This window comes from Lithobates pipiens, unplaced genomic scaffold (assembly GCF_037356315.1).
Source record: "Lithobates pipiens isolate NorthernLeopardFrog02 unplaced genomic scaffold, aLitPip1_a1.2 Scaffold_18, whole genome shotgun sequence".
NCBI classification, from domain to species: Eukaryota; Metazoa; Chordata; class Amphibia; order Anura; family Ranidae; genus Lithobates; species Lithobates pipiens.
The window spans coordinates 111,322,832-111,337,902 of NW_027507758.1; the positions used below are offsets into that span (position 1 = coordinate 111,322,832).

The window sequence follows — 15,071 nt, forward strand, 5'->3', positions numbered from 1 at the left end:
CAAAGAGCTGTCAAAGGATGGGAGAAAGTGCTGTGGTCAGATGAGAACAAAATTTAGCTCTTTGGAATAAACTCGAGTTGCCGTGTTTGGAAGAAGAAAAATGCTGACTATGACCCTAAGAACACCATTACTACAGCCAAACACGGAGGTGGAAACATTATGCTTTGGGGCTTTTCTCTGCTAATGGCACAGGCCAACTTTGCTGCATTGAAGGGCCAATGGATGGGACCATGTATTGTAAAGTCTTGGATGAGAACCATCTTCCTTCACCCAGAACACTGAGGTCGTGGATGGGTCTTCCAGCATGACAATGACCCAAAACATACCACTAAGGCAACAAAGGAGTGGCTCAAGAAGAAGCACATTAAGGTCATGGAGTGACCTAGCCAGTCTGCAGGCCTTAATCCTATAGAAATTTTATGGCGGGAGCTGAAACTTTGAGTTGCCAAGTAACAGCCAAGAAACCTTAAGGATTTAGAGAACATCTGTAAAAAAATGAACCAAAATCCCTCCTGAGATGTGCAAACCTGGTAACCAACTACAAGAAACGTTAGTATGATGTGTTTTTTCTGGCTTTTTGGTTGATATTCTGCATCTATCATCTAAAATATACCTATGATAACAATTATAGAAACTTAATTTCTTTGCGCGTGGGCAAAATCTGCAGAGGATCAAGTAATTATTTTCCCCACTGTATGCTTCCTCACTACCTGTCAAACACCCTCTGAAAAGCGATCCAGGGCAGCAAAGGGCTGACACATGTACGATTGAGCTCTTAACTTGTGAGATGAAGCTGTGCAAAAATAAACACGCTTACATTTGATATGCAGTAAATCCTCAAATTAATCTGGGGATTCTTGTTCAAGTCATCCTATATGTAACGAACAGAACAATCAATATATATTTCATGCATGGGTAAATGTAAAAATTTGCATGGAAATTTTTTTCAGCAGAATTTCTGTCTTTATTATATTTCAGTGTAACCCTCTCCAGTCATCATGACTATCCTGACTTCAGCAAGTGGCACAACACAAGAAGTGACTGTCCGGAGGACAGAATCTCTCGATGTTCATGGTATTTCTGAGCTCAAAACATCGTCCACACAAAGCTTATTTGGAAATGTGAATGTCATATATTTACTGTAAGTTCTTATAATCTTAATGTGTCTATTACTGCATGTCAGTTTGGTTAAAAAGAAGATTGGCGTAGCAAAAATATACTACCCACAGCAAAAAAAAAAAGTTTTAGGGCTTATGTTGACCTTTTAGATTCCCATATAGGTTCCTATAACGGAGTTCTTTAGCTTCAGGCTTTTTCTGGCACTTTTTTTTTATGTAACAATCAGTATTTTTTGCTACCAAATTCCTTAGAACCCCCAAAATTGATCTTTTTTTAGCAGAGGCCCTAGAGAATACATTGGTGGGTGTTGCAATTTTTTGTATGCCATGCTGTATTTACACAGCAGTTTCTCAAACGCATTTGTTTTGCAAAAAATACACTCTTTTGAATTTTAATGCAAAAAAACACAATACATAACCCAATTTTTAAAAAAATATATAAAAAAAGATGTTACACTGTGTAAATAGATAGTAAACATGTCATGCTTTAACACGCCCGTGCAACAGCAACAATTTTACTATTCGTAGGTGACTCTTTGAAAGCCTTTACAGGTTACCACTTTAGATTTACACAGGAGTTCTGGAGCTAGATTACTGCCCATGATCTGAAGTTGGTATTGATAGCACACATGTGTAGAACGATTGCTGTGAGTGCGTGAGTGCAGGACTAATTAGTGTGTTCACCTTTGTGTGCAAGCACATGGGGACAGAGGGCACTTAAAAAAAAAAATATATATATATATATATATATATAATTTTTTTTGTTTTTCACTGTCCCTTAAATTTTTTTTTTCGAGCACTTTCATTACTGTCACAAGAAATGAAAACATCACTGGTGACAGCAATAGGTGTGTGTGACAGGTACTCCTTTATAGAGAGATCTGGGGTCTATATAACCCCAGATACCTCCTCTGCCCTTAAAAGCATTTGATCACACCGATCTTGAGTGCTTTTCATTTTTACAAATGGGGCTGTTTTCTTCTGGGGAAACCGGAGGTGTTGTAAGCTCATTGTTTCTGGGTTCCTATATCATAGGCGAAAGCGCCGACTGGTTGATAAGGACTCCCAGTGGGACGGGAGATCCTGGTAAAGTCACGGAAGCAAAAGGAAGCATACCTGTTATGATTGGCTGATATAATCAAAAATGTTTTTCCCTGTGGCAAACAATGTAATGTTTACTGCAGCTATCACATACACTTTAGGTGAAGGGGTGTATTTATAAAGCAGTGAATGGTGACCATCACTAAGCATTAATTGCATCCCTGAAAACCTTTATTTTGACTGGCTTTTGAGTTAAAATGTATGTACCACCTAAAAATGGTAATTAAAGTGTAATTAATTTTAATGATTTAGTTAATTAAATTAATTAATTAGTAATTCACTTTAGTGCATGTGTTCACAAAAAATGACAGGGTGAAACAACACAGTTAGCCTTTCCCATTAGCTTACATTGCCCATGAATCTGATTTATGGGTCCAGGGATTTAAACCGTTGTGTTCTGACAGGGGGATGGTCCCCACACCAGAGCACTCCGATCAGTGCTCTCTGCTATTGGCTGAGAGCGCTGATCTGGAGTCGGTCAGCTGCTGGTTTTCCCAGCATGCACATCCAATAGAAGCCGGCCTAACCGCCGGCTTCTGTCAGACAGGCTGACCTACACATGGGCTGAATGTCGGATGTTTTTTTTTTTAACCGACAAATGTCTCCCAACATTCTGCCCGTGTGTACGGGGCTTCACTGGAACTTGCATCTTCTTAGGCCCCCACACTCTGTGTTGGAAGGCAACATGTTTTAATAACCGCAGTCTTCGATCAGCCAACAAAAACCTCCTCCTCGTGCCCAAAGCCCGGTATAAATCCAAGGGGGATCGGAGATTCGCTGTCCAAGGGCCTCGGCTATGGAATGCTCTACCAATCAACATCCGCCTGGAAGAAAATCACCTGGCTTTTAGGAAAAAACTCAAGACCTTCCTCTTTTAGCAGATGATCAAAGCTCGCCACAGCGCCTAGAGGCGATTCAGTTCGCATTGTGCGCTATACAAGTATTTCATTCATTCATTCATTCATTCAATATCAAATATTTCTGGATTTTTACTGCCTGGTTGATAAAGCCATTTGGCCTATGTTGGAAATCGTCTCGGAATGCCAGTACAGCAATTTTACCCAGCAGGGTGTTTGTAACAAGGAGTCATAAATGGGAACTCATCTCCTTTTTACTTTCTTTGTAAATAAGTGAGATCTTTGTTTGTTCAACCTTCACACTTTGTTTGTTCAACCTTCACAAGCCTTTGGCTTGAAGGGGTTTGTACTGGGGTGATGCCTGGAGCTGACGGTTGGCTTTCTTATGTTGAAAACTGATGCAGCTAAGCAGCTGCTCGGTTGTTATCCCAAGCAGTCTTCTGCGGCTCATCCAGGCTCTTCGATCCCACCGGTAGGCCCGAGCGACCAGCCGGCACATCCAGCAGCTGGCAGGAACCGGCTTTGATTGGGTCTCGGATCTAGTAACCCAGAAGCGATGTCATGACATCGCTTCCGGTTTACCGAAGACTTAAAGTTGCCAAATTCTAAAAAATTTCAGTATTCAAAATGTCAGTATTCAAAACAGCCAAACTTGGCGTTTTGAATGCTTTTAAGTTCAAAGGAGGGATTTGGGGTCTTATAGACCTCAGATCCCCCCCATAAAAAGTACCTGTCACTGCCTATTACTGTCACAAGGGATGTTTACATTGCTTGTGTCTGCAATAAAAGTGATCAGAAATTTTCTTTTAAAGGGACAGTGTAAAAATAAAGAAAATTAAATAAAAAAAAAGGACTTTTTAAGATTTTTTTTCAAAAAGCACCCCGTCCATCTGTGTTTGTGCGCAGAGGCAAACGCATACGTATGTCGCTCCCGCAAATGTAAACAGTGTTCCAACCACACATGTGTCGAATTATATTTTTGCTAAAAATACACTAAAATCAATATTATATAACATGTTTATTGGCTCCCCTCCACCGCTCTCCATCCTGAAACATGCCCTTGTGTGGCCGCAGCAGGAGATGAGGGAAGCCAGCCAAGATGTGGGGAAAAGGGGCGAACAGGGAGGCTTGGAAAGCAGAGGAATGGGGGTGCGAATCTTGGAACTGATCCCCCTGCAGCACAGCAGCAAGGTAGTACAGCTGGCCCTCATGCTGCTGGACAGGAGGGCTCGCGCCCAGAAGTGAAAGCATACGTAAGTCATGCCAGCATGTGTAAACGGTGTTCTAACTACACATGTGAGGTAGTGCCATAATCGTTAGAGCGAGAGGAATAATTCTAGTACAAGACCTCCTCTGTAACTCTAAACTGGTAACCTGTAAACATTTCTAAAATGTCGGCAATGGATATTTTTAAGTGCTCTAACCTGGTAACCGCAATTTTTTTTTTTTAAGGTAATGTAGTTTGTCGCCATTCCACGAGTGTGCACAATTTTAAAGCATGACATAGGTATCTATTTACTCGGCGTAACATCATCTTTCATATTATACAAATAAATTGGGCTAACTTTACTGTTTTTTTTTTTTTTTATTCCTATTAAGTGTATTTCTTCCAAAAAAATTGCATTTTAAACACTGCTGGGCAAATACAGTGTGACATAAAATATTGCAATGATCGCCATTTTATTCTCTAGGGTCTCTGCTAAAAAACATATATATATAATGTTTGGGGGTTCTAAGTAATTTTCAAGCAAAAAATATGGATTTTAACTTGTAAGCAACAAGTGTCAGAAAAAAGCTTAGGCATGAAGGGGTGTTTATTTATATAGCTAACATTGTTATTATATCCCCACCATTAACCTTATCAGAGCTTTGATAGACTAGCGAACTATAGGAATAGATAAGATAAAATATATTTATAATAAATAGGGGAAATCCAAAACCACCCTATATTTATTAAATTTTCACCCTTCTTCAGAGACAGCATGTATGGAACAGTCCATAACTCTGTTTACTATGAAATACCTGGTGATCCTGCTAGTTCCCCTCCCAGCGTGGTTAGTTCTCCCTTTATAAATTTGGGAGCTTCACGGCTTACGGACACAAGGTGTCCAGGGATGCCAGTCATCCTTTTATCCTTTTTAATCCACCCACAGCAGGGTGACTCTACTTTTACTTTTGATATGTGACATTGACAGCAGTTGTCAATCGTCACAAGGAGTCTCGGCCCCCCAGCCCTCAGATCCTGGGAATAACTCTTTATATAGCAGTCAATTTTACTATCACAATGTACATGATATAGGTATTTATCATGATACAAATGTTTTGAAATCAAAAGCATCACATACACTCAAAGTATAATTTGTAAATTTTTTTACAATCATAGTATAATTAAGGGTTATTGAGCTCTAACAGAACAAACAGGTGGCAAGCACCCCAACCTATAACTGACATTTGCAGCAAAGAAGCACATGGAAGGGTGACGCATGTCAAAAAACAACAAACAATGATTTCCAGCTCACTTACCAGCCTGCCTGCAACAAACCAAATTAAAACTGTCTAAAGCCTAGTACACGCTGTCATTTTTTTTTTCGTTCAATCCAGCAGACTGAATGAAAAAAAAAATAAGGAGCTCGGGAGGAGGGCGCTCTACTAACTATGTGATGTTAGTACAGCCATCTCCCCTGCTGAGCTATTGTGTTATGACAGGGGGACTGTCCCCCCGCCAGAACACACCAGTCAGCGCTCACAGCCATTGGCTGCCAGCACCAATCAGATGCTGGTTTTCCAGCATGCCCGTTCGACAGAGGCTGGTGTCCGATCAGATAGTGTCCCCCATCCATCAAGCCCCACCATCCAAGTGGACATAGAGTTAGAATAAAAATAAGCCGAGTGAAGCGAGGCCGTGCCCAAAGCATGGCGAGCGAAGCGAGCCAACAAGGAGCCCTGTTACTATAAGCATCCATATGTCCACTTGGATGGTGGGGCTTCAACCTGGACTCAGTGCGCAGGCGCCGTTCTTCTTCTGAGACTTTCGGAGTCTCCTTGTCCTCTGTACTGCGCAAGCACTGCGCCTGCGCAGTACGGCCCGGACACTATTCGATAGGCAGACACTTTTTGTCAGAACACCGGCCCTTTGGCCGGCTTCTATGGGAAAGGATGGTGTATGCATGGGCCGAATGTTGGCTGGTTTCTATTGAACTGGCCGATACCAGCCAATATTCAGCCCGTGTGTACCAAGCTTAACTGGTTCACGTTAAAACAAGGGGTTTCGCTTGCACACATTTGCAAATACGTGCGTAAGCTGCAGAGGCCATGTTACGGCACCTCAGTGTACTGCAGTCCTAACTCTATACATTTTGAAAGTCTCCAAAGTTGGAGCACATATACAATAATGGCTAGATTAAGGGCAGGTATGCCTGGAGGGAGCCCTGTTCTGGAGCTCTGTTTATAATCATACTGGAATATAATCTATTTGGTGTACAGTTTAGTGAAGAAGCTCACCATGCAACTGTAAGAAAATTCAACTACATACGTGTAACATTTTAATTCTCCTCCTAATTAAATTCCCAGCATTTTGTGCACTGCAGATAAGTTGCCAAATCTGGTGTAGCGCCCTCTAGTTAGGTAGGTGCTAGAGTGAGGATTTTTCTGGAGAGTAGGAAAAATTGGGCAGGCCTAGCTGGCTGGTGGCTAGGCCTGTTTGTTTTATTCTGGGCTGGGAGTGGCCTAGGGTAGGGCTGGGTGACTCACAGGTGGCATCACTGTTGCCTCCCTCTTCTAGAATGAAAGGAGTAGAGGAGAGGAGGGGCTGCCTGGGATATTTTGCGTAGCCTTGACCAATCCTCAACTTGAATTGGCAGGGAGCAGGCCTCCTCAAATACCTGGGGTCAGCCCAACTGGGGGAGTTATCGGGTGGAAGAGCTGGAGTCAGAGAGTTGGGGCCCCCGGGGAGCTCCCCAGTCTGTGGGGGGGGGGGGGTGACCCTGGGCCGGGGCTCGGGTGCATCCAGGAGGAGAGAAGAGATTCTGGAAGGAGAGGAACATGGGAGAGCAAGGAGAGGATAGCGGAAGATAACACTTCGACCGCCGCGTACACACAACCGGACTTTCCGTCAGAATATACTCTGACAGTCTTTCCAACGGCGTTCCGACGGAGTTCCACTGAAATGGACTTGCCTACACACGATCACACCAAAGTCCATTCGTTTAGAATGCGATGATGTACGACGGGACTAGAAAAGGAAGTTCAATAGCCAGTAGCCAATAGCTGCCCTTGCGCCGTTTTGGGTCTGTCGGAATAGAATACAGACAAACGGTTTTCCCAATAGGAATTGATTCCATTGGAAAGATTTAAAACATGTTCTATTTCTAGGCCCGTCATAATTTTCAGACAAAACAAAATCCGCTGGAGCCCACACACGATCGAAATATCCGATGAAATGATTCCCTCTGACCTTTTCTGGCGGAAAGTCCGACCGTGGGGTACTTTGTCGCAGTATGTGGGCTTAAACACCATATAGCAATATGGTGTGACCAAATCCCCATATTTTTTGATAATGTTTTTTGAAAATGTCTAGGTGTTTTAAATAAGTCTTACTGGAAGTAAATGTCTTTTTTTGCATGTGTGCGCTGTAATATTTTGTTCTGTTCTACACGGCATAAGAGTCTCCAGGCATGACAACTGGTCGCACCCAGGGGGGCTGGTGAGTGAGCACTGGAAAGGCACGCCTGAGAGAACTGGAAGATAGCAGTTTGAGATGGATGCAGAACCAGAATAGAGGACTGTGGGAAGGGCATTGGAAAGAGGTCTTTGCAGCCAGGCTGGCTGGCAGGGCCTGAAGAGAGCTATCTGGGAGTGGTAGCTGAATAGAGGTTAGCTAGCACCTGAACTATTTCTACACCACAGGGGCCCGAGGTCACTGCCCACAAAAGACAATTCACTGAGGCTTGGCTGAAGTAGTGTCAGGCCTAACCATGCGGACAGTCTGCAGCAAGTGAAGTGCTGGGGGAGTGTACATGTGTCCAATGACAATGAAAACTGACTTTTTTATTTTATTTACTGTAACGCTCAATCTTATGCCCCGTACACACGAGCGGACTTTTCGACATCAAAGGTCCGACGGAACGATTCCGGCGGACTATTCGATCGTGTGTGGGCTGCAGCGGACTTTGGATTTGCAAAAATCCGACAGACTTTAGAAATGGAACATGTTTCAAATTTTTCCGCCAGAACTTCGCCGGACCCAGTTCCTACCGAGAAATCCGCTCGTGTGTATGCTAGTCCGACGGACAAAAACCGACGCGAGGGCAGCTATTGGCTACTGGCTATGAACTTCCTTATTCTAGTCCGGTCGTACGTCATCACGTTCGAATCCGCCGGACTTTGGTGTGATTGTGTGTGGCCAAGTCCGTTCATTCGGAAAGTCCGTCAGAACTCTGTCACGACTCCGTCAGAACTTCGTCAAAAGTCTGTCGGACCTAGTCCCTCAAAGTCCGGTCGTGTGTACGCGGCATAAAAATAATGTATAGTATAAAAATGTTTTGTCTGATTTCAGGGAAAAATCCAGCCTGGCAGTGACCATCAGTGATGACCAGAACAGAATCATCGCTCATGCTGCTTTCTTGGATTATCCAAGCTGGGATGTGGTGGACCAATCAGAGTGGGAGGAATGGATACACAAACACTATGAGCAGAGCAGTGAGTGCACAGTGAGTATAACCATTGCATTTAGAAACAGCCTTCTAAGAACTCTGTATCAGCCTTCCACAAACTTTTTAATATGGAGGAACCCTTCACAAATAACTTTCTGAGTTCAGGGAACCCCTGCTAATAATTACTATATCTACAGCTCACAGTATATTATGTAAAGGTCATTGGAAAGAATGCTTCTTACATTTGTAGTCACTGGGAAGAATCCCCACTTACAGATAGCCGCTATATTGTTAGTAGTTACTCATCTGAAAGGCAGAAGTTGCTCATTGCTCAAGGAACCCCTACAACCTCTGGAGGAACCCCAGGGTTTTATAGAACTTTATTGAGGCATTTCAGAAAACCAGATTGCAATTTGGTCGGTAGATGGATCTGACAATACAGGCATTAATCGCTGAGAAAAATTACGATTTTTACTAAAAGAGGGAATTTTTTTTTGGTTGAGGGGGTGTATTTTGAATGGGGGCTGTGCTGGGGGGGGGGAGGATTTGGTGGGTGAAATAGGATTTATTCTGAGAGGGGCATTGGGGGAAGGAGGATTTGTCCTGGTAGGGGAAGAGGACTTACAGTATGTTAGGAGGGAGATTGGGATAAGTTCTGGGATGGTATACTCATCCCTTCAACAACCTTTTTCTTACAACCTAAGACCCTATTCATTCACCGCTAGCTCCCTTTAGGGGTGATTGGAAAGGGGCATTATCTGTTTACACAAAACATGCAAACTAAACATACACAAGCAGTACAAACTTCTTGACAATGATATTTACAACTTATCCACATTATTGATTTGCAGGCACCATCCACACCTTTACATGTAGTCAACTAAAACCCAATATCATTTGAATGACTCACTTGTCCATACTAGATTATTGAGCATGTTATGTACTATGCCATGCATGTACCTTGTTACTGAAGTTCATTGTAAAGCTTGTAAAACATTAATAAAATCTTTGAAATAAGTTCTGGGATGGGAAAATGGGGGCATCGTGCTAGGACTGGGGAAAATGGGGGCATCACGCTAGGACTGGGGATTTTGGGGATAGTGGAGGAGGACTTGTGCTGAGGAAGGGGGAAGAAGATTTGTTTGTGGGGGGGGGGTTGTTCTGGGTGGGGGAAAAATAATTCTTGCTGGGGGAGGGTGACTCCTACTATGCTTACACATTCCTGTCCCCTGCATTTTGTATATGAAATATTCCTGATCCTTGAATTCCGTGCATAACATTTGCAATTTGGCTACACCCACTGTTCGCTGCAGCAATCTACCCAAAGGTGTCCCAGGTCTTTTACAATATTAAAGTCTACACTACAAAAAAAATGGTAGCAATCTCATTCTACACTTCACATAACAAATGTTTTTTAAATAGACCCCTTAAAATCGAACTACATTGCATATGAGCACCACAAACTCCCCAATCCATCCATGTCTCCATGCATTATTTTCCTGGGGATCCACTTTGAAAAACACCCCCCTAGCATTTTTAGTCCTGGACATCTTGGACAAGGGCTGATGATTCAGATGAAAAAACAAAAAGCAATGCTGCGCTTGTGTGAAAAAATGAAAAAATCAATTAAATTAAATAAATTGAGCAGCAACAATGTAATGTGAGATGTTACACAAAATAATTAATAGAAAAAAATTGCACTAAGTGTATATTAATGAGTGATAATTGTCCAACAAATGATCCAGATGATCCAATAAGATCAACAGTGAATGTTGAATTAAATTCAAAACAAGTGGTATCCAACAAAATCCTTCACCAAGTGACATCAGCAACGTTTAGTCAAGATGTACTCTTAACCCAGAAGATCCTCTAATTATAGAAGGTCAAACTCGCTTAAGATGTATCTGCTGATAAGGCGTCCAAAAGGTGTACTGCAGGCAGTCCCCATCTCTCCAGCCGTTCCTCCCGCACTCACACAATAGGTGATCACAGCTGCCTTCACAGGATTTCCTCCACTTTGTAACGATCCGCCCCAAACCGATCAGCCTGCTCTTCCTCTATCCTGAGACACTATCTACATTCCCCGCTTCCTTCTCCATGTAGCATTTACTTCCTGGAATCCCTCTGTCCCTAGCTCAGGTATGCAGGCAGAAAGGTGTGCTTAGCTGAGAGAACCCCTCCCACACTCCTCCCCTCCCAAAGACTCCTGGGATGTATGACATCATTTGTCTAGTCCTGGATGCAAGAAGTAACTGAAGAAATGTAAAAAAAAAAATTGGTTCAAACAAGGAAATATGTTATACATTCTATTTACTAATGCTAACACAATAAGTATACCTCCCAACTTTTTGAGATGAGACTGAGGGATACCTGTTAGCAAGCAAAAGTATGTAGGCATAGGACACACCCCCTGCCACACCCCCTTAAAGGAGATTTATACAAAAAAAGAGTGCTTAAACCCACAAGTCCTTTTTTTTTTTTTTACCACTACTATTCCTTTATATTGGCTTTTCAAATTTACAAATGCAGCAATTTAGAAATGGGATGAAAGGTATAGCACTGGGAAACACTTTTTCAAAGATAATTAGTGCTTTTTATATATAGATCAGACCAAAATAAGGAAAGAGGGACAGAGGGAATTTGTTCCAAATTAAGGACTGTCCCTCGAAATCCGGGACAGTTAGGAGCTATGGCATAAGGATTTAAAATAGTCATGTATGCATATATAGTCAGTATGTTGACTGAGAGAGTGAAGTTGCGCTTTAATGTCCCCTTTTGCAGTGAGCCAGGGCCAGTACAGGAGGTGGGCATGAGTTGCTCAGGGCACTGTGGTTTCATGTGGGGGGGGGGGTGCGGTGACAAGATTGAGAGGGAGGGGGGATTTGTGTGGGGAGGGGCAATTTAGGGTGGGCGGCAGGGGGTAAAAATTGCGAGAAGTGGTGATTTAGGGTGGGGGGTATAGGGCAGTGGATGGTGTGTCAGTAGGGCAGTGGATGATGTCAGTAGTGTTTTATTTGTATTTTTTTTTTTTTTTTACAATTAGATTTTTTTTTTCACATCTCCCCTTTGAGAAAAGAAACAGACTGAGGACAGAGATTCCCCAGTCCCTTTCTCAGCACCCTCAGCATGGAAGATGAATGAATAGGAGATAAAGTCCATTCATAAACGGAAGCATAGTAAACACAGGTTACTCTGATCAGTTATCAGAGGGCACAGGAGCGATCGGTAGAGACCAGGGGATCATCCATGTGTGTAGGGTGGGTTGCAGTAGCCCCCCCCCCCTCCCCTTGGGGCCCGTGTGCTGTGAACATCCTGCACACATAGATGATATACCACTGACCTTTGTTGCATACTTTGAAGATGTAAGAGCTGGATGAGGGCTTGTTTAAAGGGTTTTTACTGTTTATTTAGACTATTTTAATACTTTTAATATGTACAGTTTAATCTAAATAAATAAACAAAAAAAAAATCCTCCTTCCTAATAACTATGAATTCTTATTTGCAGCCCCTGAACACACTATTTTTGCACCTTTTTGTGACTAAGGAGGAATTTTCAGTACAGAGCATTCAAGAGATCCTCAGGTAAACCATTTTATTTTCCTGTATATATTCATGACATTTCTGAAATCTCAACCATTCCACCCCCTGTGGTATATATTGCAGCATGGTTGGTAAAGGAAAGCAGTTGTGAATAGGCCTAAATGACTTTCTTTCACTTTGTTTTTATTAGAAAAAAAAAGCAAAAGGTTGTACACATACAAGATATGGCAGAGTACATAGAGAAATGCCTATATGAAGTTTCAACCCTTGTCAAAATAGGGGATAGTGTGAACATCAACAAAATAGTTTTATCTCCAAAGTAAAGTGCAGACGATGCATTAATCAACAAGTGGTGGAAGAGTAATCCCTGATAGTGGTAGGTTTAAAAAACTATCAAAGGAATGTCACAAAAAAAATAAAAAATAAAAAAAGCATAAATAGATGTGCGCCATGGAGAAAGATAAACTTTTCTAGTACAGCTAACTGTGGGAGAGGAGGACCACTTGCATGTTGGAGAAAATAGCTTAGAGGAGTGCTAGGGGAAAAAGAAAAAAATAAGGCAGAGCTGAGGAAAAAAGGGAGAATAGGGTTGGGATCCAGAGGGAAGTACCCCAGAGGCTCATGTATACCAAACTTAATTCCACAACACTTTTATTAAAACTTCAAAAAATGGAATGTCGACCATAATGATGATCATTGATCAAGCCAAGGCTGCCAAAAGTGTAGTGTGTGTATCTTTGAGGATCATCATTAGTTTGTCATTATTAGGCATGTCGTATACACAACTCTTTACCTCTCAAAGCTAAGTGTTGGTGACTTCCACGCCCTTGTAATTGTCTGCTTTGTTGCCATGAAAATGCGGATGTGATGAGTGTACGCTCACGCCAGGTGATGTTTTCTATCAGTTTATGTAGAAGTGCTTCCCAGGGTTTTTTGGGCAAGGTATTATAAAGAACCATATTAACAATAGTGTATACCTGTATCCACAGTTTCTTGACCCTAGGGCATATCCACCAGATATGTTTCATGTCTCCCAGGTCTGGGCAGTCCCAGAAACAAACTGGTGAGTAAGTGGGTAGACACTTTGTTGGCTAGCAAGTTCTCAAATTTTCCGCCAACAAAACTTTGTTGTTGAAAATTTCCGATCACGAGTACACAAGTCTGACGCACAAAAGTTCCCGCATGCTCAGAGTGAAGCAGAAGGAACCGCATTGGCTATTGAACTTCCTTTTTCTCGGCTCGGCGTACGTCTTGTACGTCACCATGTTCCCACGTTCGTAATTGTTGGCCAACATTTGTGTGACCGTGTGTATGCAAGACAAGTTAGAGCCAACAACTTTAGAACAAAATTCCACGATTTTGTTGTAGGAAAGTCCGATTGTGTGTACGGGGAATAATGCGACGGTATTTCGGACGGACTTTTGGCGGAGTTCCGAACGACTTTCCGAATGAACGGACTTGGCCACACGCAATCACACCAAAGTCCGATGGATTCGAACGTGATAACGTACGACCGGACTAGAATAAGGAAGTTCATAGCCAGCAGCCAATAGCTGCCCTAGCATCGGTTTTTGTCCGTCGGACTAGCATACACATGAGCGGATTTCTCTATAGGAACTGGGTCCGGCGGAAAAATTTGAAACATATCCTATTTCTAAAATCCATCAGATTTTTGGACAGCAAAGGTCTGATGGAGCCCACACACGATCAAATTGTCTGCCGGATTCGTTCCGCCGGACCTTTGCTGTCAAAGTCCGGTCGTGTGTACGCGGCATAAGAGTTGTCTTGCTCTGGTGAAGATGACTGTGAAACATTAAAAAAAAAGTGCGGAAACATTTTGAAGTACCCTCATATAAATAATAAACCCTGCTGGTATTTCCAAATCAGGAAAGGAGACGGTTACACTAGTCAATGTGTATTGTCCAGTTGTGCAGGAATAATGTCCCATATAAACTTTTCATCAGTATTCTGATGGTTCTGCAGAAGTACTACTCAAGCCTTTACACATCCTACACTTTGAGAAACCAAGATGGTGTGCGATATATTGTTAAACTGAATAAAAGTTGCAAATAATCATACAATTTATAATCCTGCTTCTTGACTTTAGTGTCGGATTTTCACATTCATGACTTCTTTTACAAGTCAACTTACACCATGATCAAATCTATAAAAAATTGTCATGTTCAAAGGCCGATCAGAATGAGAACAGAATAGATGGCCTATAACAACTAGCTTGCACTGATATCAGTGAAGTCCGCAACAAAAATGTTGCTATGGGAGCAGCTTAATGAAAGAAAAAAAATCATCACAGAGTTTCCAAAATCTAAGCAAAATTAGTATCAAAGGAAATTACCAACCCTCTAAAAACATGACAGAATCAATCTGAATCTGATAAACATTACTATATTCAAATATGTGTACCCTCAGAATGTATAATTCATGAAAGATCTTCAGAGGGTTATTTTCAGTGTCTCCTAGCTCACCTTTTTAATCTCCATATGTATACACTTGACAGAACACATTGTACTGTCTCTATGGGAGAGGAACATCTGTTGCAATATTTGCTTTTGTTCCATGTCTGAAGCACTTGTCCCTATCATGCATTATGTGACATTTTCCTGTGTAATTTCGTTTTCTTAGAATAAACAATCCATGGCACAATTAAATCTTATATGAAAGGCATGTACCATTGTTAGTCACACAGACCCAGCTACTGATTTTAACTCCATCACTGGAACTTTTAAAGGCCAAGTCCTCTCCTGATGTATTTGCATTTTAGAGTAGTTGTTGACCAAAACCTCATG

The 15,071-nt window shown here is 42.1% G+C and overlaps 1 protein-coding gene across 2 annotated transcripts in view; it reads left to right on the forward strand.

Annotated features, from left to right (window-relative positions):
* Positions 1-15,071, forward strand: part of CFAP61 (cilia and flagella associated protein 61) — a 460,443-nt gene that overhangs the window by 5,945 nt on the left and 439,427 nt on the right. For both annotated transcript variants that reach the window (XM_077486014.1, XM_077486015.1), the window contains exons 2-4: positions 979-1,141; positions 8,631-8,784; positions 12,233-12,309. In XM_077486014.1, the coding sequence (XP_077342140.1) occupies positions 999-1,141; positions 8,631-8,784; positions 12,233-12,309 (374 nt within the window). In that variant the 5' untranslated portion in view covers positions 979-998. The remainder of the gene's footprint in view (positions 1-978; positions 1,142-8,630; positions 8,785-12,232; positions 12,310-15,071) is intronic.